Source organism: Salminus brasiliensis, chromosome 23 (assembly GCF_030463535.1).
Source record: "Salminus brasiliensis chromosome 23, fSalBra1.hap2, whole genome shotgun sequence".
In the NCBI taxonomy this organism is placed as follows: domain Eukaryota; kingdom Metazoa; phylum Chordata; class Actinopteri; order Characiformes; family Bryconidae; genus Salminus; species Salminus brasiliensis.
In genome coordinates this window covers 10,411,824-10,439,190 of record NC_132900.1, presented here as the reverse complement: position 1 = coordinate 10,439,190, position 27,367 = coordinate 10,411,824, and the positions used below count along the sequence as shown (strand labels likewise).

Sequence of the window (27,367 nt, the reverse complement as noted above, 5' to 3'; positions counted from 1 at the left end):
ATCCATAAACATCAACCTAGGGCATTAACATTACGCCCTACAGTTCTACCTCTGCATGAATCCATAACCTTCATGCCCTGTTTGAATTTTTAACCAGAGCCCTCTGAAGCGCATTCAGATCACCCTGAGCTCTTACTGTCTTTGTATTATGTTCTTATTTTGCTGTATCACTGCAGGTTCAGGCAAGCTAATCATAAAGCTCCAACTGAAAAAAAAAACGTCACAAAAATCAGCCATTCCTTTCATCTAATTCCCTCAGGAACAGAGGAACCTAAATTGAAATTAATGTGGGGGATGGGGGAAGAACACGTGTAATAAAATGGAAATAAGATTCCTTGTCAAATATTGATTTAAAGCCATCACCCGCCGTCGTCGGTGCGAGGCTTGGTAATGCAGCACACCCACAATGCACTTTGGCTCCATATGGAATGACAATTTAATAGCTGGAAAATAGTCCCTCGCTGTACCTGGGAAAGCAGAGCCGAATATCTAATCTAGACTGCGTTTATGAAGTCGACTGCACTATGAAAAGAGCTGAGTAGGGACTGAAGAGCTGTAAACTAATTTTTAGGTTACGGAGAAGTCTTCAAGCTCAGTGACGACTAAGGCTATCACTGCTGAGGTGGTTAGAGATATTTGTGGTAATTCTATGGAAAACAAAACAACAAGCAATACTAGAATGAGACATTTAATCTCCACTTCTTGCATACATTTGGTAGGTGAAGCACTAAACAAGGCAAAAACCCATAGATGTTCATATAATTTCTCCAAGATACAAGAAAACATGCAAAAATGCCACACTGTCATGATTGAAACTGGGCAGAAGTTGGTTAGAGGTGGTGTTTTGAGATTAATATTGCTGCTTTTTTTCATCTAGCCATCTAGCCTGTAGTTTTCTACTACATAACACCCACATGCACTGATCAGCTAGAATGTTAGCACCATCTGACTAATACTGAGTAGGCCCCCCTTGTACCACCACAACAGATCTGACCATTCTAGGCATGGGCTCCACAAGACCTCTGAAGGTATCCTGTGGTAGGCTATCTGACACCAAGACTAACATTAGCAGTAGACCCTTTAAGTCCTGTAAGTTGTGAGGTGGGGCCTCCATGGATCACATCAATGAGCCCTGTTGCTGGTTCACCTTTTGGTTGTCCTTTCTCTGACGACTATTGGTATTTCTCTGACCACTACTGCATACCAGGAACAGTCCACAAGACCTGCCTGATGTTGGAGATGTTGGAGACGCTCTGACCTAGTCATCTAGCCATCACAATTTGGCTCTTGTCAAGGGGGCTCGGATTCTTGTGCGTTTATCGTTTTTAAGACCCTAACCTAATCCTAACCCACCTTCGAGAACTGACTGTTCACTGCCTAATATATTGTACCCCTTGACCGATGGCACTGTAGATGAAGATAAATTATTAAACCCTTTGCCGCTCTCCCTTAAAGCTTCGACCGGTGAAGAACCCAGATAGCAGTTGTTGTATCTCATCTCAGCTGCTGAAGCTTTTAACTCCTTTAGGGGAATGAAACATCTAAGAGGGTAAATTAAAAAAATAAACTCTTAGCTGTACTCACTTCACTCTGCTCTATATTTGGCATGCTATATGGTCACTATTCGAGAGGCTTCCTAGCAAAAACAGCTCAGCCAGCCTTTCGGGATCACTCACAAACGTATTTTGACATGGAACATTTTTCAGTCATGGGATCCATGCTGAACATTCATTTGCGATTTCCAGAATCATTAGTATAAAGAATTTGAAGAGGATTTCATATGCTGAGCGGGTTGATAATTGGCCGTCTGTTGGTGGGGATGTTCTACTCAGAAACGGTGTGAAAATGAAGTTAGACGTGAAATGTCTACGAAGAGCTCCTGTTTCTGCAGCTTTTCAACCCGAAGAGGAAAAATGGGCTCTGATGGCTTCATCTGGGGCTTTTCAGCTGGGGTTTTTCAGCTGAGGTTTCTCCTCTGAAGTCAGATCTGTTCTCCTGCACTTTCTCTCACTTTGTCTCTCCGGCCTAGGTTCAGATTCTGGCACAAGGCAGAGCCCAGGAAGCAGACCCACAAGTGTGTTAGGCACATGCGAATCAAGCACTAATGAAATATTAAGGTTTGTATCTATATTTCTGTCTCTCTCCGCCATAAGCAGAGAGTCGAGTGCTTAAGGAGAATTACACCAGAGGAAAGCTCCGAAGAAATTGTTTGCTTTTTCAATTATTGATAGGCACGGGTCCCACTTCTGTAATAAAAGCACCACATTCGTTGCACTAACGTGTCCTGAATCAGTAATGCAGTAGGTTGCACTAGGCGTTGTATCTCTAGGAACGACCCTGATTTCATGTTGCTGAAGTCTGGTGAGAACATCACTCAACAGGTTGGTTGTTGATGTTTTTAGAGGTTGTTTTTCCGTCCGAGAGAAACTGTGTATGCCCATGTTTCCCTGTTTACCTATTGCTGGTAGACACTATCAAACTCTGTGAGATACAAGATCTTTCACGACATCCTGCTTGGTTTTGGTCCAGGATCTTCAGCATCTCCAGCATGTTGAGCAAGGTTTTTTTGGTGATGACTGACACATGCCTCTTCCAACACATGCGCAACCAGGTATCGCCTCTTTTTCAAACTGCAGCTGATGCAGCGTCTCCCTGGGCAACCAACATGCTCGGAGGAAAGCGCTGGGTACCCAGCTGCGATGCATCGGCTAGCAGATGCCATTGCCGGCCAGCATCACACTGAAGTCATGTAGAGAGAGAGAGACATCTACCCACCTGGAGAGAGCAAAGCCAATTGTGCTCTCTCTGGCTGATGATGGCAAGCAGCATGTCCCAGGAATCCAAACAGCAGTCCTCAGGTCATAGAGGCAGTGCTTCTACCCATAAGAGCATGTTTCCACCAATTATTCATTAGAAACTATGAAAAACTGACAGTACCTGTATCTTCTGAGTTTTACACTGATGATCCAAAACATCACACCTAATTTTCTGTTGGTGAAGGTGCTCTGTGGTGGTATCTGGCACCAGGACGCTAGCAGCAGATCCTTAAAGCCCTGTAAAGCCGGGGTTACACTATGCAATATTTACCCCAATGTTAGCCCCGATTGTCAGCCTGGCCAGGAAAATGCATCTCCTAGGTAACACGAAGCATGTGTGTTTTGGGGTGTGGTCTGTTAGATGTAGTGGATGATCTTTCTTGAACCACTGTTGGGAATTATTTACTACAAGCCCAGAAAACTCCCTTTAAAGGCCGATGATAAGTGGTCAAATCACTCTGCACTGCTAAAGCTATTGGTGTTTCATGGAAAGTGCTGCCTTGCCACATAACCTAGAAGCAGCATCACCTTGAGCATCCATCTGGGTTTCATACCGACTAACCCACATTTCTCTGTGACTGGTTGCTTCTGATCTTTCAATGTGACACCAGTGAGATAAACAGCAGCCTGTACATTTTGAGGAAACGCCACTGTTCCAACCTCAAGATGAGCAAATCGCAGAACGCTGATCGGCGGTCCTGTCTGCCCGACCTTGCTGTGAGGGAAGCATTCATCATCTGCGGGCAGTCTCAGAAACAAAAGCACAAAATCATACTTTTTAGAGACGCGTATAATCCTTTCCACTGGGGCAACTGGCGGGGGGACACTAGGGACGTGAAACTTGTCAGCTCCTAAATGTCTTTGGAATCACCTAGTGAGAAGATGAAGGCACATTAATGTAAATTGTCCTCTAGGGAGCGAAGACATACTGTACTGCTGTTTCTGACACAGTAACCATCCTGATAGTTCATCCAGACTTGTCTTATAAGCCAGGTTTTAGACTATTCTACACATGCTTATAGGTAATGGCTCCGAGTGGTCCAGTGGACTAATGCACTGCCAGTATCACCTGAGGATGGCTGGTTCAAATCCCGGGTCATGCTGCCTGCTATCAGCAGATTCGGTGAATTTCTTGGTAGGACTTTCAAAGCCTGATGCCATCTACTATGGATTTGTGGTTTATATAGTGCAGTCATAGTAAGCTAGAAAAGGCATTACTCCCTTGAGTTAGGTTACACAAAGCTACGATCAGGTAAACCTCGCTTCACAGTTCTTGCATCCTTCACTTAAATGTAACATGTAGATAAGCTGATTGTGAACGATCAATAACTGCATCTGATCTCCTTCAGACCTACGTGAAGTTCAGCCTAGCCAACTGCTTTGCTTAATGTTGTCAATGCGTGGTCCAATCATTTCCTCAGACTGGTGTTGGCCTCGTACGTGGCCAACCCAGTGAAAGAGGGTGAAACAATACCAGCTGTAGGTAGACATATCTCTCACATCACCTCCCGCGCTCTCGCGTGTCTCGTATGTCACGCTCTGTTTGCTTTGGTGCGTAAGACGAGCGAGGCTCAGCGCGAGGTTCTCCCGGTTGGCTGTACTGTAGACGACAGTAGCTATTTCAGCATCATTACATCATCTTCCTCGCTGATTCACTGCTGCTTCAGCTCACACCCTGTTTGACAGCAGCTTTCTTCTTTAAATGCCCCGTAATGCAGTTTGTGTTTACCATGTGCTCTCGCTCTTCCTCTCTCTCTTACACACTGCTGTCTTTCTCCATTTGTTTCTTACATTCCTACTCTCTCTCTCTCTCTTTCTCATACACACTGTCACTCTCTATTTCTCTCTCTCTCTCTCTCTCTCTCTCACCCCTTACTGTTTTCTTATTTTTATTGCTTTCTTTCTTTCCTCTTTCACACTTTTGCTGTTGCACTTTCTCTCTCTCTTTCTCTCTCTCTCTCTCTCTCTCTCTCTCTCTCTCTCTCTCTCTCTCTCCATCTCTCTCTCTGTCAGTCTCTTGTCCCTGTCTCCCCTCTCTACAGTCTCTTTCTTTCTCTCTTACTCTCAATCTCTCTATTTCTCTCTTTTATCTAAATCTCTCTTACTTTCTCATACTCTCACTTTTTCTTTCTCTCACTCTCGCCAATCCCTTTCTTACTCTCCCTCGCTCTCTTTCACTTACTCTCTCACTTACTTTCTCCTTTTGCTCTCTCGATTTACCTGTCCTTTTTTTTCTTCACCCTCTTTCTTGTGTTGTATCTCTCTCTCTCTCTCTCTCTCTCTCTTTCTCTCTCTCTCTCTCTCTCTCTCTCGTCTGTTCCTCTCCCTTTACTCTCTCTTGGTCTTGAAAACACACACGACAGACATATGCGCGCACACACACACACATGCTAATGTTCACTCACCCAGCTGCAGCCATTTGAGGCGTAAAGTGCAGTTTGGTAGCGTGTCGGGTTTATCTGTTTACCAGCTCCTGTGGGGCAGAGCTGCACAGCAAAATTGGATTCAGCACTATCAAAAAGGAGAGAGAGGGAGAGGGAGAGAGAGGGATAGAGAGGGAGAGGGAGTTGGGTAAAAGCAAAGGCCACCCTGACTGCTGCTGTTTATAAGCATGTTCTCCTGTAGAGAAGAGGAGAGAGAGATCGGGGGGGAAGTTAGACCATCTAAAGTATCTGTAGATTTGGGGTTAGATGATATAACTGTGTAAGTGACTGTCTGTCTGTATATCTATTTATCTACCTTCCCATTGACCTACCATCCTTCCTATTTACCTACATACCTACCTGCCTAACCACCTACCTACTGACCTTCCTATCTATCTACCTTCCTTCCTATATATATATAATCAATTACCTACCTCCCTACCTTCTTATCCATCTACCTACTTTCCTATATATCTACATACCCATCTGACAACCGCCTGTGTACCCAACTACCTGCTTATCCACATTCCTATCTATATATACCCACCTTCATATTTATCTACCTACCAACCTTGCTATCTATCCACCTACCTACCAACCACCTATTTATTTATCTACCTATCCACATTCCTATATATCTATATTCCTATCTCTCTACCTACCAACCAAACACCTGTTGTCCTAAATACATAGCTACCTGCCAACCCTCCTATCTACCTACTAGTCTTCTTATTTACCTAAATACCTACCTGCCCTCTAATATTTCAGACAACAACAATAATGATTAAATCAGAACTTTACAGGTTGGGAAGTCACATGATTTTCTCTATTTACCCAACATCTCAGCTCATAAAGAGCTGGATAAATGCCTGTTTAGTTAAATTGTCATTGGTGCTAACTATTGCACAGCTATTATTTAAGAAATAATCGAGTAGTTTTTAGCCAATGGGAAAGCTTCTAGCCTGTCTGTTAAAAACAGTAAGCTAGCGCTGGTTATTTGAGCTTGAGACAATAGAGAACTCAGAATCAAGTGACAAGAGGTACAGCAGGTTGCTTAAATGTGCAGCATAAGGATTCTCCAAAACTAGAAGAAACCACTGGGCAAGTCTGGGAGGAAAATAGCAGTCTATTGGGACCCAAGGCCAGGGGTGGAGGTTAGAAAGTGGCTCATTGAAGGACAGTCTGGGTGGGTTGTAGAACACCTCAGTGATGTGTGAACTTTTGAATTGCTCTAGAGCTGTCTTTGAGACCTGATCTGTCTAACCTACCTTCTTATCCATCTACCTACTTTCCTATATATCTACATACCCATCTGACAACCGCCTGTGTACCCAACTACCTGCTTATCCACATTCCTATCTATATACCCACCTTCATATATATCTACCTACCAACCTTGCTATCTATCCACCTACCTACCAACCACCTATTTACTTATCTACCTATCCACATTCCTATATATCTATATTCCTATCTCTCTACCTACCAACCAAACACCTGTTGTCCTAAATACATAGCTACCTGCCAACCCTCCTATCTACCTACTAGTCTTCTTATTTACCTAAATACCTACCTGCCTAACTACCTACCTATCAACCTTCTTTCTATCTACCTACCTACCCTTTTACCTTACTATGTTCCTACCTACCTACCTATTTACCTACCTATCTACCTACATACCGCCCTATCTTATTATCTACCTACCTATCTATCTACTTAACTACCAAAGTTCATTTTTACCATACAACCTTCCTATCTACCCCATCTATATACCTACCTACTTTCATATCTACCTAACTACCTTCCTATATATCTACAGACCAAGTTACATACCTATCTAACACCCACCTATTTACCTACCTACCTACCAACCTTCCTATCTACCAACCACCTATTTCCCTATCTACCTACCAACCTTCCTATCTACCAACCACCTATTTCCCTATCTACCTACCTACCTTCCTATTTGCCTAATTACCTCCTTACAAACTTTCCCATCTATCTACCTACCTACCTCCTTCCTTTTTTTGACATTTGCTCTCTAATATTTCAGACAACAACAATAATGATTAAATCAGAACTTTACAGGTTGGGAAGTCACATGATTTTCTCTATTTACCCAACATCTCAGCTCATAAAGAGCTGGATAAATGCCTGTTTAGTTAAATTGTCATTGGTGCTAACTATTGCACAGCTATTATTTAAGAAATAATCGAGTAGTTTTTTAGCCAATGGGAAAGCTTCTAGCCTGTCTGTTAAAAACAGTAAGCTAGCGCTGGTTATTTGAGCTTGAGACAATAGAGAACTCAGAATCAAGTGACAAGAGGTACAACAGGTTGCTTAAATGTGCAGCATAAGGATTCTCCAAAACTAGAAGAAACCACTGGGCAAGTCTGGGAGGAAAATAGCAGTCTATTGGGACCCAAGGCCAGGGGTGGAGGTTAGAAAATTGCTCATTGAAGGACAGTCTGGGTGGGTTGTAGAACACCTCAGTGATGTGTGAACTTTTGAATTGTTCTAGAGCTGTCTTTGAGACCTGATCTGTCTAACCTACCTTCTTATCCATCTACCTACTTTCCTATATATCTACATACCCATCTGACAACCGCCTGTGTACCCAACTACCTGCTTATCCACATTCCTATCTATATACCCACCTTCATATATATCTACCTACCAACCTTGCTATCTATCCACCTACCTACCAACCACCTATTTACTTATCTACCTATCCACATTCCTATATATCTATATTCCTATCTCTCTACCTACCAACCAAACACCTGTTGTCCTAAATACATACCTACCTGCCAACCCTCCTATCTACCTACTAGTCTTCTTATTTACCTAAATACCTACCTGCCTAACTACCTACCTATCAACCTTCTTTCTATCTACCTACCTACCCTTTTACCTTACTATGTTCCTACCTACCTACCTATTTACCTACCTATCTACCTACATACCGCCCTATCTTATTATCTACCTACCTATCTATCTACTTAACTACCAAAGTTCATTTTTACCATACAACCTTCCTATCTACCCCATCTATATACCTACCTACTTTCATATCTACCTAACTACCTTCCTATATATCTACAGACCAAGTTACATACCTATCTAACACCCACCTATTTACCTACCTACCTACCAACCTTCCTATCTACCAACCACCTATTTCCCTATCTACCTACCAACCTTCCTATCTACCAACCACCTATTTCCCTATCTACCTACCTACCTTCCTATTTGCCTAATTACCTCCTTACAAACTTTCCCATCTATCTACCTACCTACCTCCTTCCTTTTTTTGACATTTGCTCTCTAATATTTCAGACAACAACAATAATGATTAAATCAGAACTTTACAGGTTGGGAAGTCACATGATTTTCTCTATTTACCCAACATCTCAGCTCATAAAGAGCTGGATAAATGCCTGTTTAGTTAAATTGTCATTGGTGCTAACTATTGCACAGCTATTATTTAAGAAATAATCGAGTAGTTTTTTAGCCAATGGGAAAGCTTCTAGCCTGTCTGTTAAAAACAGTAAGCTAGCGCTGGTTATTTGAGCTTGAGACAATAGAGAACTCAGAATCAAGTGACAAGAGGTACAACAGGTTGCTTAAATGTGCAGCATAAGGATTCTCCAAAACTAGAAGAAACCACTGGGCAAGTCTGGGAGGAAAATAGCAGTCTATTGGGACCCAAGGCCAGGGGTGGAGGTTAGAAAATTGCTCATTGAAGGACAGTCTGGGTGGGTTGTAGAACACCTCAGTGATGTGTGAACTTTTGAATTGTTCTAGAGCTGTCTTTGAGACCTGATCTGTCTAACTGCCACTCCTCCATGGGCTGCCCGACCCTGCCAGGCTCTCCAGGCATGAAGATCTACATCGACCCCTTCACCTACGAGGACCCCAACGAGGCGGTGCGAGAGTTCGCTAAGGAGATCGACGTCTCCACTGTCAAAATTGAGGAGGTCATTGGAGCAGGTGAGTTGGCCACGTTATGTGGAGGTTCTTCACTTTTCCAGGCAACATGAACTCACTCATCCTGTCATGGTTGTCTCTGATGTGGTAATGGTGACAACCTACATGATTAGTCAGTCATGTCCCAGCAACTCCAACTTTTAAACAAACCAGCAACAAGAATAAAATAACTGACCTAATGGATCCCCATAGATTCACTTAGAGTACCCTATGAATATATTAAATATTGGCAGAGCTGACTGGCACATGGATCCAAATGGCTACTAGATCATATATGGCTCAGCAGACTGGGGTGCCAATTTGAGGTCCGGGTCTTGCTGCTTTGCCATCAGCAGCCGAAGCCTAATAGAGCACAATTGGCCCTGCTTTCTCTGGGTGGATAGATGGCGCTCCCACAGAACTGATACATCAGCTCTGAGCACCTTGACTGCCAACTACCTAGTAATGCTGACTTCACATGTATGGGAGAAAGCTAGACTTTAACCTCCTAGTGTTGGGAGCATGGCAATTGAAAGGGGGAGTCCTTAGTGGGGTGGGAAATTGGCTCTTCTAAATTGGGAAGGATAATTGGGGTAAAAAGACAAACAATCAAAACAACATATGCTAATTAAACTATGTTAAAATTCACTGCAAAATTGAAAATTAAAAACGAAATACACACACATATATATATATATATTAAATTAAAATTGTTATATTATATTAAGAATATACATTTAAATTAGCTTTAATAACACTTGAGTCCATTTTGATCAAGAGAAATCCACAGGACTTTCTTGAAAGGTCTACAGATGTCGAACCATCTCATTCCACATGATTTGCAATGTGTGCAAGTGTGTGTTTGGGTTCACATGCAAGTGCACATGTCTTTAAACATATGCACTATGTGCACACGTGACTACACTGGAGCGTACTGCCGTTTCAGTTCGCATCAGTCTGTTGGTGCACATGTACAGTACATGTGCATATGCACCTCTAGCGGATCTCCTGCATGTACATGAACACAGGCCATATAGGCCATCTGTCCCCTCAGTAGTGAAGAGTCACCTAAATAACCATGACACAGAATCATCGTCACCCGTAGGTCAGAGATGCCCTCATCACCTCCATGCCCCTCATCCTTCTTCTCAGGGTCTGTGTGCTCGGCTCTGAGCTGTTGGAGGGCTATTTAGTTTAAGTGCTTTCGTCCCGCTGCCTGGTCAGCCTGGGGACAGTGCTAACAAAGATGGGTTCGAAATAAAGCAGGGCCGCCAGCACTGTTTGACACGTGTTTATCATTATGCACCATAAAAGCACTTCCCAGTCAGATGATGATGATTTATCATAATTAAAAGGTATATACACTACATGTCCAAATGTTTATGGACACCCCTTCTAATGAATGAATGAATGCATTCAGCTTGTCTGGTCCCTGTAGAGAAGTACTGCCAATTGAATAGGACTCTCTAAAGCAGACAAACATGAACCTACTGGCACAATGCATAAAACCAGGCATGGACTAGAAGGGCAGAAAGCCCCCAGCATTAAGCTGTGGAGCAGTGAAACTTTCTTTATTCTATAAATCCAGTACTTTTGGGATCCTCAATAACGCTCTTGTGGCTGAATGCAATCAGATCCCCACAGCACTGCTTTCTAAAAATCTAGCAGAAAGCCTTCTTGCCTGAACAGTAGAGACGATTACTCCAACAATAGCAGGACAGCCCCTTGATTTCAAAAGAAACAATGAATAAGCAGGTGTCCCAATACTTTTGTACATAAGAAAACCAACTCCACGAGGGCTAGCCCACACCAGTAAATGCTACACTTGTCCTGAAATGTGGTCTTCAGCTTGGTATGGCCTGAAAAAGATCTCGTTTACACCTGGTCACTTTATGAGACAAGAATCCTGGTAAGATTTTAGCCACATGCTTTTACACTGGGCAGTCAAATGCGTGTCCAGTTTGCCAGACTGAAATCCGATTGCTTGTGCTGTGCTAAAGGTGGTTGCTGCCTCGAAAATTCACAATTTTACATGCCATCGTCCTCTTACTTGGGGAGGCGGATGCGTTTATACTACTAGAGCATGAGGCTCAGATGTGTCTCAGACCACCTCCTGATGTGGTTTGAGTGATGGGATTTGTATATGGTTTAAATGAGTCTTGGGTGTGTTTATACTTGCATGTATTTCTATGCAGATATAGTCCTGATATTTAAGAGGCATGGAGTGACCAGGTTTTAACAGGGTCTTAGATTTGTCATTAAAATCCCACTGTGATAATTGACCCCAGCCCAGTTCTGTTAAAAGCAGGGCTGATCTGTTTGTTTTTTGTGGTGTTTGGTGGGATTTTAGGGATGCTAGCTCTGTCTGCAGAGGAAAGACAAGCAAACACACGCTCGAGCTGCACAAGCTGCAAATGGATGTAAAGTGCAAAAGGACTCTGAATCGCTCCACTTTGCTCTTTTCTTTCTTGTTTGTTACTTTTTCAGATCATAAACATGTTGTAATTGTTGAAGGTCTCGGACGCTCTAAGAGGGTTAAGTGCCTGTTTTAATAGTCTTATTTTATCCATGCGGAACGAAAGGGTGTAGGTCACGCACTAAAAGGATTGTGGATCGGTTTGCTTATTTCGCAGTCTTGAAAGAGTATGTGTTACTGAACATAGCAGCGAAAACAGCATGCATTCACATGTGAAGTGCTGTTCTCGCCGAGTGGCATGGCTGAACCGTGTAGTCAGGAAAGTCAATGAAGGCCAAATGGCTCTGTATTAAATGCTCTGCTGTACAATAAGGTAAGTGTTTCTCAGTGTAATGGGTCGCAGTGTCTATGCAAGGTCCATTCTTAATTGTTCACTGATACTGTTTTCATGTTGACCACTTGTGAGAGACCATACTGCTAATATACCTGAAATACACTGGAGCTGCATCCAAAGACTAGGCCCTCAGTCACTGTATTCGGCTGAACTGATCATATACTTGGCAGCCTTATGTCGGCCTAGCTATGCAGGCCGGTGTGTGGGTTTGTGTGTGTAGTAATGGGATGCTAATTATGAGGTGTGCATCCTCATGTGCTTTCTCCTCAGGTGAGTTCGGAGAGGTGTATAAGGGCCGCCTGAAGCTGCCAGGGAAACGGGAGATCTACGTGGCCATTAAGACTCTAAAGGCAGGTTACTCCGAGAAACAGAGGCGAGATTTCCTGTCGGAGGCATCAATTATGGGCCAGTTCGACCACCCCAACATTATCCGTCTGGAGGGCGTGGTTACCAAAAGCCGCCCGGTCATGATCGTAACAGAGTTCATGGAGAACGGAGCCTTGGACTCTTTTCTCAGGGTAAGATGATGAGTAATTCTGTTCATGTGCACAAATAAAGTGATGAGAAATCCCGGTCAGACTAGAGTTCAGACTTCACAGCTGAATTTGCTGCTCTTACTGTTAGAACTCACTTTGCTGTTGCACTTTCCAAGGGAGCGCTATCAAAACATTGCCATCACCACTTCACATTTCGACCCTTCCTCAATACTGTGATTCATCCGTCTCCCTTAACCACAGGCGAGCCTCTGGTTTCTGATATACTTGAGACGTTTGTGTAGAAATAGACACTGTGCAGAGCAAGAGCTATTGCAGTGCTGGTACTGGTGTATTACTGATCCTCCAGAATCTTTAACAGTTTCTATACCATAAACATTCTGACATAGTTTCAGATTCATTCTTCAGCATTCTACAGACATAAATAGCTTTTGGTCAGATGGTAAAAACAGGCCAGGTTTTAACCATGTCACATTATTTATGAGTATGTGAGTTCTTCGAGACTTATGTCTAAATTGACATAATAGATTATTAAGTTAGTAAAACATCAAGCCTAAGCGGTTAGTAGTGTTTTTTCTCCCAATTTCAAATCGCCACCTACAAGCTAGGACTTCCCCAATCGCACAGGGTAGGGTGAAGGCTAACATAAGCACCCCCTTGAGTCACACAAAGCCAGCCTACCACCCCTTTTCGAACTGCTGCTAATGCAACAACACTGGGCAGCTCAACACGCTTGGAGGTGAACACTAACTGCCAATTCGATAATGTCAAATAATGCTATATCCCATAATAGCTGCACTACTCAGGAGCCTCTATATTCCCTTACATCCTTAAAGTTATCTATGTTCCTCAGATTTAGTATTAAGCTAGCTGAATAGCTGGATCAGATGTGTTAGAGCAGGGAAGATGCTCAAATGTGCAGATTACTGGTACTCCAGAACCAGGAGAAACCGCTGGCCAGAGGTTGATGGTTAATTTAGCGTATAGAGCTTTTTAGTAGTGATTTGCAGTGTAAACCACCTGAGAGCCCATAGCAGGTTCTCAGCACCTTGGTACCCACCTGATAGCCACCTTGCAACACCCTAGCAATCTAAACCTGGTACACCTGGTACATTGCAACCATTTAGTATCGCCCTTGCAGCCACTTGTAACACCATTGCAACCACCAAAAACCAGCAGCTGGGAGTTTCTGGAGTGATACAGGAGAACAACCACATTTAGTTCCCTGAAGAAACTTAGCAACGTTCTTAAATGAGTTTGCAAAGTTGATTTGAAAGTGCAAAAAAGCTCCACATAATTAAACCTCCACTAATTAAAGGTTTCCTCAGAAAAGAGCTGTTTTGGCACTTTTCATTAGAAGATTACTGAGAACAGCAGGTCAGTGGTGATGTTAAGCCTTGTAGACCCAGTGTATTTAATGGGTTCATGAAATGTAAAACATCACCTCACATATATGTAAGTATAGATCTGTATAACTGTAATATGGTATTCTGACTATATCATGCAGTCATGCTGGGCACTAGCCCTTGCATGGGGTGGAAATGGGGTGGGGGGCTACACCACTTAATCAATGTTCAGCCCATTTCTTCTCCAATCTCACGGATTGGTTTTCTCTCCACTTTGATCTGGCGCCGCTCTTTGAAGTCGGCTTTGCAAGCCGCCGCGTCGGACTACCGTCGCCATCGATCTCGCGCTGCCCCCGTGTTTGTTAGCATGTGCATCGTGGTTCAAAGCCTTCTGCTCCCAGGGGCTTCGCTGCCACGGATGCTGAGGTGGAGGGAAGTTTAGCTTCGCCTTTTTACCTACAAAGATGAGATCTCCTGCTGCTTTAATTTACCTGTTTTATTTTATTAGGGTTCTTTTTCTTTCTTTTTTTTGCCCTAAAAGACATTTCAAACATAGCTGTAAGTGGCAGGGCTTAAGATAAGAAGCGTGCGCTGAAATCAAATGAAATGTGAAAGGAATTGACAGATTAAAATCAATGCATGAAACCGGCTGGGCCTGCTCTGATTGCTTCTCGGCCACGGTGCACGGCTGCGAGTGCAGTTTGGCTCCCAGCACATTGTGTCTGAGTGTCTCTTTATTTAACATCAAATCACAGCATGCGTACAGCTTTAATCACAGGAAGTGTGTTAAGAGCTCTCGGAAGTCACAGGCGCGGGACTCAACAGCTAGTCTGTGCCTTGCCGTTGTGTCTGGACACGACCAGGGTTGCAATTCCACATTGTTCCACTCGACACCTCCTGAACTTTTAAGCACTTTCCTTCATTTTACTAATTTCCTTGATTTGATTCTGTTAATTATATGGATGAGGTGTGTTAAGAGGCGGTAAAACAACCCAACCACGACTTCTGGATATCGACTTTAATCAAGGTTTTCCAGGAAAATTGGTCTACATGTAAGAGACATGCTTTTTGTGAAGTTCAGACATCCACTGATTTGTCAGTATGAGAATGTAAGTGGTAAATATGTGTGTGTATGTGTATATATATATATATATATATATATATATATATATATATATATATATATGATCCACTTAAAACATTTGTGTGGTTTTATGTTTCAAAAAAGAAAAAAGAAAACATACAAAATTCCAACTTTCCTACAATTAAATATTTTTTTTATTTCTGTTACTGCACCTTTAAGACTGATACATGTCCTGGCTGTCCTGCACTGTTCCTCATTCAGAGGCACTCCAGAGAACTGCAGTTATGAATGGGTGGGGCTAAACTGTGGTAGGCTGAATAGGCGGAGATATCTAAATGAGTTGGTTCTTGTGATTTGTATGGACTGCTGTATAAACAGATTTTTTACACTTCAACTGTGTTCACATAATACTTAATTATCCGTTTTATTAAAGAAAAGGATAATTCAGTTTCCCAAGATACATCCTCTTTAAATCCTCCCAAACAGACTTGCTTATGTGGTTTTTCACACGGTATAACACACAGGCATAAGGGCAGATGCTGCGCCACCAGTTCCTGCAGCACCTGCCCATTAAATAGACTGAACAATGCCAGCATGTTCCTTTAAGCTCTCGTTTGTTGTTCTGTACTGTGCGACCCTGTGTGACCCAGTGTGACCGTGTGTTATTTTGTGCATTGCTCTGGCAGCAAAACGACGGTCAGTTCACGGTGATCCAGCTGGTGGGGATGATGCGGGGCATCGCAGCGGGGATGAAGTACCTGTCCGAGATGAACTACGTCCACCGGGACCTGGCCGCCCGCAACATCCTGGTCAACAGCAACCTGGTTTGCAAGGTGTCTGATTTCGGCCTGTCCCGCTACCTGCAGGAGGACACGTCTGACCCCACCTACACCAGCTCCCTGGTAAGACTGCGCTGAACGTGGCCCGACTGTGGATGAGTATTAATGAAGGGCTAATGACTGCTTTTGGCAAGGCTGTAATCGATAAAGTAAATGCAGTGTCATCCTCTATTTCTTCTTGTTAAGAGCCGTTTCCTCTGCTCCCTAAACCCTGCCACCAACTCCGGAGCCCTGTCTGCATTAACTACTGTCTTTCTGTTTTTTAAGTATGAAATATAAATCGGATAGCAATAAGTGTCGTCTTCTTCGTATTATTATTTTTGGCACGCAACTCGTTCTGCAGTTTGAGATATCAGCACTGTTCCAACATCAGATTGTTTGGTCGGATTGTGTGATCACATATTTTTCCCCATAGGAATGAATGGGGTGCAATAGTTTGTGCACTCTTCTTATGTTACTATGACACAAATGCACTAGTACACCCAACCAACCACATGGGGTATCACAACAACCACTTGGCAACACCTCAGCAACCATCTGGGATACCATAGCATACCTTGCAACACTATAGGATCCATCTAGCAAGCATTATGCAACACCACAGCATCCACCTAGCAACCCCATAGCAACTACCTAGCTACACTATAGCAACCACATACACTGTTTCAAATATAAGACCTTGAGGACCCCCCCCCCCCCCCCCAAACCTTTTCTTGAAGGTTACTCAAAGCACCTTAAGGGGCTTCGCACTTCGCACAGTTGCAAATTAATGTGTAGGATGTCGTTGCAACTGCCTAGTAACCTTTGCAACTCCTAAGCAACACCACACCAACCATCTATCAATACCATAGCACCCACCTAGGATACCACAGTGGCTACCACGTAGCAACACCATAGCAACCACGTAACAACTACTACACAGATATCATAGAAACCACCTAGAATACCATATCATCCACATCGCAACCACCTAGCATAAACATTTTCACCCTGATGACCAGTTAGCAACCACCTAGCAACTGCCTAAATGTTTGAACAACTTAAGATGCACAACCTTTAAGGAAAGACACTTTTTTAGCCTAATTTTACATTCAGTGTATGTTTTCTACACTGCGCTTTATCTGGGGTGAAAAGATTCCCATGTAGCCTGGTTGTTGCTGAGGTATTAGCTGAGGTAACAGGTGATTAGCATGTGTCTGATTGTCAGAAGCATTTTAGCTGAACTGCCTTTCTGTGAAAGATTTCAAGCCAGATCATTCTCTAGCGCTTTTAATGGTCAACTGGCAATGTGTGCTTCTTCTTTAACCCTTACAAACCAAATGTCTTTCAAGCGACCCCCTTCAGAGACACCACGCTGGTCACAGTAAACTGTATCAGGGTGTGTGGTGTGTGTGATACTGGGTTGTCTATTACTATATATAAGAAATATTCAATGCTGCCCTTATTGTTGGTTGGCAGCTCATTCGGAGAGCAGATTGGTAGGCCCTTGTTGAATGATAAAGTGCACCCGGTGCGTTGACGTCCCCAGTGTGATGTCACCTTTTTGGGTTTGCTATATTGGCTTCTAATCCAGGGTGTTCCAATTTACTACAGAAACCTCGGTTCTGTCCTGTCTGTGGACAAGTTGGGTATCGTTAGCACTGCCTAACACAGTGTAGAACTGTAGTGCTACTACTCCACGCAATTTCTCACTGTTCCATCAAGAGAACCTTTGTTCAGCACCCTGGTTGCCAGAGACTCTCAGAGTTACTAATCGTAATTATGCTACTTTATTGACTCATTCCACCCTGTTTGCCGCTGTCCGAGATTATTCGCTCAGGCAGGCTGCAAGGCCTATCCATGCATGTTTGATTCCGCTTTCGCAAGGTCCGCTAAGCCGCCACAGTGAACCACAGCTCCAGCCGCAGGGCATATCCTTTATCGAGCAGGTTTTAAATTCACGTCTCTCACTTTTGGCCCAACTATCCCCCTCCTCTCCGTAGCGTAGCGTAGGCGCAGCACTCCACTCGTCCTCATGCTCCAGAAGACACAGGAGGAGGTGTTTAACCGCCTGTAGACCCTCTTGTGTTGTGTAAAGAGAAAAAAATAGCGCTTTATGTTTTTGCCATTAAAGTTTAAAAACGACCAGCATTCCACCTCCCATGTGCATGTGCACCTCCCAGACAGTCTATAAAGGTCAACCCTCCAGAGCAGAAGAAGACCGAAAACTGGCCCTTAGAGGCGGCTGATTGTGTGGAAGCTGTGAGGGAAGTGTGAAGAGGTGGTGTGATATTGGAGAGATGTTCTATTTCCTGAGGGAATGAGATAATGACCCCCTGGGTGGAATTATACCTTTCTCAGTTTTTTTACCCCTTTGCACACAGTTGGCACCCCACCTCCCCCCATCACACACACACACACACACACACACACACACACTCTCACCCACGCACAGACAAAGAATATCTTTTTTGTTACTGGCAGGATGGATGTAGAAAGGTCTCACAGTGATGTTTATCCTCTGTTCCTCTGATACGTAATCAAGACAATGCCACACCAAGCGTGTGTTCAGGTGAAGTCACTAACAACACAATCGCCAGATCTGAACAGCTCTGGGAACTTGTGGGACTGTGCTGGGAAATGTGTGAAGAAAGGATTAGGTCTGTCTTGTGCCGCCAATACATCTCTGATCCATCGAAGCTGGAACTCCCCAAGACCTCTGAAGGTGCCCTGTGGTACACCATTTGTCCAAATGTTTGTGGACACCCCTTCTAAAGAATGCATTACAGCTACTTTAAGTTGCACCCTACAAATGTGTACACACTCATGCACACAGCTTGACTAGTCCCTGTAGAGAATCACTGCCAATAGAATAAGACTCCTGTTGGCACCGTGTATAATGCCAGGTGTGGGCTAGAGGGGTATAAAGCCCCCCAGGATGGGACGGTGGAGCAGTGGAACTGTGTTCTCTGGAGTGATGGTTGGTTCTCTTTATGCAATACTTTTGGGATGAGTTGGGGAGTAGTTAGGGGTGAGATGGGGTTTGTCCCTGAATGCAGTCAAATCCTCACAGCAATGCTCCAGAATCTAGCAGAAAGGCCTTCCCTGTACAGTGGAGACAGTTACTCCAACAAAAGGACACCCTTGATTTCAGAAGACTGAGCAGGTGTCCCAATACTTTTGTCCATATAGTGTTTCCTGATCCATGTTGAGCCTACAATGTGTGTTTTCCCATGTTTATCATCTTCTCTCACATTGACCTCCTAAACTTTTCGAGTGTGTGTGTTTGTGTGTTTGTGTGTTTGTGTGTTTGTGTGTGTGTGTGTGTGTGTGTGTGTGTGTGTGTGCGCGTGTGTTTGTGTGAAAGAGAGATTGACAGTTAGAGGTGTGAGCAGAGTCTTCAGCTTTCGTAGGCTCATTGTTAATTAGTCCGTTGGCTGTGGCCTATAATCCCTGACCTCACCATTATGAGCGCCACAGTGAGCCAATTGCATGTGAGGCCATAACTCTGAGCCAATCAGGGGCGAGGCTGCAGCGTCGGCCAAGGCCGTAGGGGCAGGGGGGCTGCGAGATTTAGTGCAGCATCGACCTCCCTCCTTCACATTAATCACCTCTTTTATTCTCTGCTTTTTCCACCATATTTTTTCATTTTCCTTCCCATAATTCAGTGCGGTTTGCCAATTAGGCTTCTTGCAGCTTGGAGCGCGGCCGTGAGCTTAATTGTATTTCATTAACCCCCCGGCTCTCACGGAGGGAGGGAGTCTCGAGTGAGGCTGTGATTTTCCTCTCAGTCCTGTATAGGCTCCTCTGTTCTCTCACACTACACACATTCAGGACTGCAGTGAAAGCATGAGTGCGTACCGCGTCTGTCTGTCCAACCACTCATCTGTCTGTTAATCTGGCCGTCAGTTCACTTTCCACCCATTCATCCATTCATCCATTTACCCTTCCGTCAGTCCATCCATCTGTTTACTCTTCCGTCAGTCCATCCATCTATCCATCCATCCATCCATCCATCCATTCATTTACCCTTCCGTCAGTCCATCCATCCATCCATCCATCCATCCATCCATTCATTTACCCTTCCGTCAGTGTATCCGTCTATCCATCCATCCATCCATCCATCCATCCATTTACCCTTCCGTCAGTCCATCCATCCATCCATCCATTTACCTTTCCGCCAGTGTATCCATCTATCCATCCATCCATCCATTTACCCTTCCGTCCGTCCATCCGTCCATCCATCCATCCATCCATCCATCCATCCATCCATTCATTTACCCTTCCGTAAGTGTATCCGTCTATCCATCCATCCATCCATCCATTTATTTACCCTTCCGTCAGTTCATCCATCCATCCATCCATCCATTTACCTCTCTGTCAGTGTATCCATCTATCCATCCATCCATCCATCCATCCATCCATTTACCTTTCCGCCAGTGTATCCATCCATCCATCCATCCATCCATCCATTTACCTTTCCGCCAGTGTATCCATCCATCCATCCATCCATCCATCCATTTACCCTTCCGTCAGTCCATCCATCCATTTAGTCAATCCAAGTCAAGTCAGATTTATTTGTATAGCACTTTTTACAACTGTTGTCGTCACAAAGCAGCTTTACATAATTAGTACTTAATAAAGGACAGACACAAAGAAGAAAGAAGAATTAACATGTAGGATCAAAGACCCCCGTGAGCAAGCCAAACGGCGACAGTGGCAAGGAAAAACTCCCTCAGAGCTGGAGGAAGAAACCTTGGGAGGATCCAAGACTCACAAGGGGGACCCATCCTCCTCTGGTCAGAACTATTTAAACATTAATGATAAAAATGACTAAACCAGATACAACAGAAAGTTAATAGTGGTGATAATAATAGTGGCAGACAGCCACGAGTCCATCTAGGTTTCAACACGCCCACCAAACAGGCAGCAGCGGCAGGTGGGAGAGCCGCCGGTCCGCCATGGGTGGTGGCGGATGTGGGGGCCCGCTGGCCGGACTGGTAGGTGGCAGCTGGTTAGACGCAGGTAGAGGGGACCTCAGCGGGCAGTCTTCCAGGTCGGGCTGGGTGGCCATTTACTCGGAGAAGCACCCTGAGATCTAAGTAGTCTTGATGGTTCGTAGTATACAATAAGATCCCGCAGGTACTCAGGAGCGAGGCCATGTAGGGCCTTATATGTTAATAGAAGAATTTTGTATTCGATGCGGAATTTAACTGGGAGCCAATGAAGTGCTGATAGAACTGGACTGATATGGTCAAATTTTCTAGTTTTAGTAAGGACCCTGGCTGCAGCATTTTGCACCAGCTGAAGTTTATTGAGGTTCCTGCTGGAACAACCTGACAGTAGTGCGTTACAATAATCTAGCCTTGAGGTAATAAAAGCATGTACTAGCTTTTCTGCGTCTTGTAGTGATAAGGAGTTTCTTAGTTTGGAGATGTTCCTAAGCTGCATAAAGGCTGTTCTACTAATATTAGCTATATGTTGCTCAAATGATAAACCTTTAGTAGAATTTACCTTTCCGTCAGTCCATCCATCCATTTACCCTTCCGTCAGTGTACCCATCCATTTACCCTTCCGTCAGTCCATCCATCTATCCATCCATTTACCTGAAGAGAAACAATTCATTGAGCAGGTGTCCCAATACTTTTGTCCGTATAGTGTAGTTCTGACAACTCTCTCACTTATCAGTTCAGTAATATTGCTGCAGTGTTTCTTGTCTTCAATGTGTGCTTTCTCATGTTTCATCATCTTCTCTCACACTGACCTCCTGAACTTTTCACGTGTGTGTGTGTGTGTGTGTGTGTGTGTGTGTGTGTGTGTGTGACTGTGTGAAAGAGAGATTGACAGTTAGAGGTGTGAGCAGAGTCTTCAGCTTTCGTAGGCTCAATGTTAATTAGTCCGTTGGCTGTGGCCTATAATCCCTGACCTCACCATTATGAGCGCCACAGTGAGCCAATTGCACGTGAAGCAATAACTCTGAGCCAATCAGGGGAGAGGCTGCGGCCTCTGCATCACTCATACATCCATCTATTCATCCATCGTCATTTATTGTCACGTGTCCATGCCTGCCATTTGGCACGGTGCCAATAGGTTCATCTTGGTCTGCTCCAGACAGTACCTCCCTACAGGCAAGCCATATGTGTGTGTGTGTACATTTGCACATCTGTGTCAGCAATGTGTGCAAGTGATAGAAGCTGAATTTAACTAATTTGTTAGAAAGGGTGTCCGCAAATATTTGGACGTATAGTGATTAATAGTGAATTTTTTTTTTTTTTTTTTTTGGGGGGGGGGGGTGGGGGTGTAAGTCTAGGTTGATTCTGACCTAGAAACAGAAACGGTCACTTGTTTACACCTGACACCTCTTCATCCGGCTGTGTGGAGCAGAGCACCGCCCGGTTTGCTCCGCATTAGGACAGGCTAAAGGCCCCCGTTCTCCAGCCAGGAGGCCGCAGGCTTTTGTGAGAGAGGGGGAGAAGAGGGGGGTGAAATTGAAAGGGAAAAAAAACACAGACAAAAGAAACGTTTCCCTCTTTCTTTGAGTCTCTCTCTCTCTCTCTCTCTCTCTCTCTCTCTCTCTCTGAATGACAAAACGCTGTGGTTGGACGATTTGGCAGGTTCTATTACGGCTGTGGACGGTCCAGCGCAGTTTCAAATGGAAAATAAAACTATTTACGCACAGGTGGGAGCAGAGCCTGTCGCTGCCACCCCCATTCTCTCTCTCTCTCTCTCCCTCTCCAGTGTGAGAGATTTGAGGCAGGGACTGGCTGGCGTCTGGATTGAAAGTCAGTGAGGAACTGTCCTCTTTGCTCTCTCCTGCTCTTTCCTTCACCTCTCCTCAATTCTCTTCTCTCCCCTTCTCTACTCCTTAACTTTGTTTTGTTCTTCTCTCCTCCGTACTCCTTCTCCAAAAATCTTTGTTCCTCTCCTCCTATCCCTCCCTCTATTTTCCTCTGTTTTTGCATTCTATCCTGTTTTGCCTCTCCTCTTTTCTCCTCTTGACTCCTCTCCTGTCCTGTCCCGTCCTCCCCTCACATGTGCTCTCCTCTAGTCCCCTCCCCTCCTCTCCTCTCCTCTACTTTCCTCTCCTCTCTTCTGCTCTTCTTACCTCTTTCTTACACTCCTCACCTCTCACCCCCTCTCTTCTCCTCTATTCTACCCTTCTCTATTTTCTTGTCTTCTTCTATCCTCTTATCTACTCTTATCTCCATTTTCTCCCCTTTTCTCAACTCCTCTCTTCTCTTTTCCCCCCATTCTCAACTCCTCTCTTCTCCCCTTTCTCAACTCCTCTCTTCTCCCCTTTCTCAACTCCTCTCTTCTCCCCTTTCTCAACTCCTCTCTTCTCCCTTTTCTCCCTTTTCTCCCCTTTCTCAACTCCTCTCTTCTCCTTTTTCTCCCCTTTCTCAACTCCTCTCTTCTCCCTTTTCTCCCTTTTCTCCCCTTTCTCAACTCCTCTCTTCTCCTTTTTCTCCCCTTTCTCAACTCCTCTCTTCTCCCTTTTCTCCCTTTTCTCCCCTTTCTCAACTCCTCTCTTCTCCCTTTTCTCCCCTTTCTCAACTCCTCTCTTCTCCCTTTTCTCCCCCTTTCTCAACTCCTCTTTTCTTACTTTTCTGCCCCTTTCTCCTCTCCTCTCCTCTCCTCTCTGCTCTTCCTTTTCTCCAAGTTTCTTCTCTTCTCTTCTCCCCATTTCTCCCCTTGTCTATCATGCTCTTTGCTCTGCTCCTATCCATTTTTGTCTCCTCTCATCTTCTCTTTTCTCCTCTCCTCTCCTATCTTCTCCTGTTCTCTCCTTTTCTCTTCACTCGTCCCTGGTCTTCTTCCTTCTCTCCTTTTCTGTCTTTTGCTCGCCTCTCTTCTCCTGTCTCCCCTTCTCGCCCCACTTCTCACATGCTCGCTCCTCCTCTCCTCTCCCATTCCTCTGCTCTCCTCTCAGTCGCAGGTGTTCAGATGGCTCAGTATTATCACACAGATGAAACAGACTTTCAGTCCTATCTATTGCCCCTAATGGGGCTTTCACATTTGGAGCAGCTGATGATATGCATTAGTATGTAAAAGAGAGAGTGGAAAAGGCATCTCTCCTTATGGGCCCTCTCTCGCTCTCTCTCTCTCTCTCTCTCTCTCTCTCTCTCTCACTCGCTGTCTCTCTCTCTCTCGCGCTGTCTCTCTCTCTCTCTGCACCTGTCTGATAAATGTCACCTGTCACAGGTGTCTAAGCTGGTATGATCCCTGCATCGATTCTCCATCTGTGTGCACCTGTGTGTGTGTGTGTGTGTGTGTGTGTGTTGCCCCACTCACATCACTATCTGCATGCAATATTTGCTCTGCTTAATCACTGTTGCTTTGTCAATGGCTCTGTTTACAGTTATAGATCACACTGCATGCTGGAACTCAAATCAGAATGACTGATCCTGGACCTGCTATTAGAGCCAGTTTAGTTCTAGCTTAATCAAGGCCCAACTATCTGTGCAAAGAGTGACTGGTTGACCAGTTGGCCACTAAGAAGGAGTTTTCATAGGACAGTCCTACCGAGGACCTGGCCTACCACGGCTACAGCCTAGGCTTTGCAACGCAGTTCAGGCTTTTAGAGGGACACTAGCACTGTTCTTAGCAATGCTACAATTACATAACTAGAGCTGTATTCATAATATGTTTTTATGGTATCGTACTGATTTTAATTTAATGTAATAATTAAATGCCTGAAATTTTTCCCTTTTTCTCTCAATTTGGTACTGCCAGTTAACCCACCCATTCCTAACTCCCCTACATAGCACTAGCAATGCAGCATCGCCAGGCAGCCGACACACTCGGAGGAAAGAAGCAAGTCCCCAGCTCCACCGGCCCAACTAACAGATGCCTGTGGTGGCCAACATGGCTTAAGAGTGACGAGGGGAGAGAGCGCCATCTACCCACCCGGAGAGAGCACGGCCAATTGTGCTCTCTTTGACTCCGGCTGCTGATGGGATTCGTATTTAGTGATCCCTGGGCCAAAGTGGTTGGGCCTTAGACCACTGAGCCACTCGGAGTACCCTCACTATTCTGTTTAAAGAAAACGTACCCATCTTGAACTTTTGCTTGAAGCTAGTTTGAACTTGAACAGGAACTTGTACATCGAATGTCCAGTCCAGTGTGCGACGGCCTTTACTGTCAAGACTCAACACTCTGCCCAAAGCACATAGTACCAGAAGACCTGGCCTTTGTCCAAGTTAGCCTGTACTGATGTACCTGCTTCTTCATTTGGACGTCATTAAGTGATGACAGCTGGACCACAGAGCTGTAGATCAAGTATAGTAACACTAATAGTAATTACAGTAATGTACACACAGGTGCTGTTGAGAAAGAGCCTTTTTATATCCCATTACGGAGCTGGGGTGCTGGTGACATAATCGCTCTTCTGTTTAAACTAGGACTCTCAAAGGACGGAAGAGGAGAGAAACGCAGCCGCTTAACCTGGTTATGAAAGACAAGGTCATAATCTAATATTAAAATCCTGAATGGGAAACTGGGAGAGAAAGGGACAATAAAGGATTAAGGAAGTCAGGTTTAATTTGAGCTAGCCCCCTCAGGGCCCTGCTGTGTGTGCGCCTGGGTGTGTGTGCGCGGGAGTGTGTGTGTGTGGGTGGGTGTGATAGGGCTCAAGGTTAAGGATCCGCTCCGGAGGTTGAAGCGCAATCATCTCAGCCGATCTGGTTACGGCACAGATTTGCCGGCTAACATTATTGCAACACAAATTGAATTGGAATTTCAAATTAAAGGCGAGCGGCGAGATATTGCTAAATTAGATTTGTGCCCATTTGTGGAGTGGCACAATGGCCAGTGGTTCTAATTTATACCAAACCCGATACAGTCATTTCACAATTATCTACAGCGTTTTAAAGCCTGCCTGACATCAATATATCATATCATATCATATTCTCCCTGCTCCTTCCTGATCTCTTCGCCATTGGCTTTCTGTCTTTAGTTAACATGCTGAATTAACCAGTGAGACAAAGGTGGACTTTAGATATTTATTGTTTCTTTCTTTCTTTGTGAGAGTGTGTGTGTGTGTGTGTGTGTGTGTGTGTGTGTGTGTGTGAGTGAGCAAATGTATGTATGGGAAAAATTTTGTTAGGTGTCAAATTCTCTATACTTTTTTTTTTGTTTACACACAACACCCCCCCATACACACACACCCTGTCCACCCAACACACAAGTGCTAAAAACCCTAACACCAATACCCACTGAACACACAAACATGACCACCCACCCACCCACCCACTCAGTACACAAACACTTGCCCAGCCCACAAAACCCCATCAACCCTACAAAAACCCATCCATCCACTCGCCCATCACACACACACGTCACACACACAAACCCTGTGCACTCCAGAAGCACAGCCCTGCCCACCCAACCATCCCTACATCCCTACAACACCCACACCCGCCCAACACACAAACAACGCAACCCTACCCCTCACCACACCACCAGCCCGCCCACCCCCAACCCAACACATAAAACCCGCCCAGCACACACAAACAACACGCCCACCCAACCGCCCAGCACACATACAAGCCCTCCAACCACCTGCCCAACACACAAACAACGCAACCCTACCCCTCACCACACCACCAGCCCGCCCCCCCCAGCCCAACACATAAAACCCGCCCAGCACACACAAACAACACGCCCACCCAACCGCCCAGCACACATACAAGCCCTCCAACCACCTGCCCAACACACAAACAACGCCAACCCTACCCCTCACCACACAACCAGCCGGCCCACACCCCAGCCCAACACATAAAACCAGCCCACCCACACCCCAGCCCAACACATAAAACCCGCCCACCACACACCAAAAACACACCCACCCAACCGCCCAGCACACATACAAGCCCACCACCCACCCGCCCAACACACAATCAACCAAACACACAACCACTCAACACACTCCTGCTCATCACTCAAACACCTGCTGACCTTCCAGGCTCACCCACAAACACTTGCCCTACATACAAGCTCCTGCCCACTGACCCATCCACCCCTCTCTCCCTCTGTACCATGTTCTTAACCACATGCCTTTGTCTGAGCAAAAAAAAATAATGCTGAAGTCTAGGACCAGTGTTTGTTAGCAACGATAGCTTAGCATCTCTCGTTGTAGACCACAGAAGCCCACATCAGATATCCAACATGTCTTGACTGATTGACTGCATCTGGGTCAGTGATCAATCATGATAACCTGATTTGTCAACAGTCTGCTCCATTAAGCTGCTGTTCAAAGCTTATTACAGCCGACACCGTCATACACATCAGACATCTCTACCTGCTGTCTTCATGCTGCACTCTGCTCACACTCCGCTCACACACACACACACTCTAGAGCTTAAGAAACCAGCTAGAGCAGGAGAGTTTTATGCGGCCTGTTTGGGGACGCTGAAAGACATGCAGGTCAGTAAGCTGTGCTGGGATAAGGTAAATATAGAGCCAGTCTACACCCTCTCTCTCTCTATCACACCTACTCACACACACACATACACGCTACATACACACACATGGAGCAGTGTGAAAGCTCAGATCACAGGTGATTACCACTCTGCAGAGAGGAGTGTGTCTACCACCTGCCTGTCAGAT

At 44.9% G+C, this 27,367-nt stretch overlaps 1 protein-coding gene across 3 annotated transcripts in view; it reads left to right on the top strand.

Annotated features, from left to right (window-relative positions):
* The window catches only part of ephb1 (EPH receptor B1), a 305,121-nt gene that overhangs the window by 246,978 nt on the left and 30,776 nt on the right, over positions 1 to 27,367 (top strand). For 2 of the 3 annotated variants that reach the window (XM_072669348.1, XM_072669346.1), the window contains 3 exons: positions 9,047 to 9,232; positions 12,289 to 12,536; positions 15,629 to 15,844. In XM_072669348.1, coding sequence (XP_072525449.1) covers positions 9,047 to 9,232; positions 12,289 to 12,536; positions 15,629 to 15,844 — 650 coding nt within the window. The remainder of the gene's footprint in view (positions 1 to 9,046; positions 9,233 to 12,288; positions 12,537 to 15,628; positions 15,845 to 27,367) is intronic. The other variant, XM_072669347.1, reaches the window with a different exon arrangement.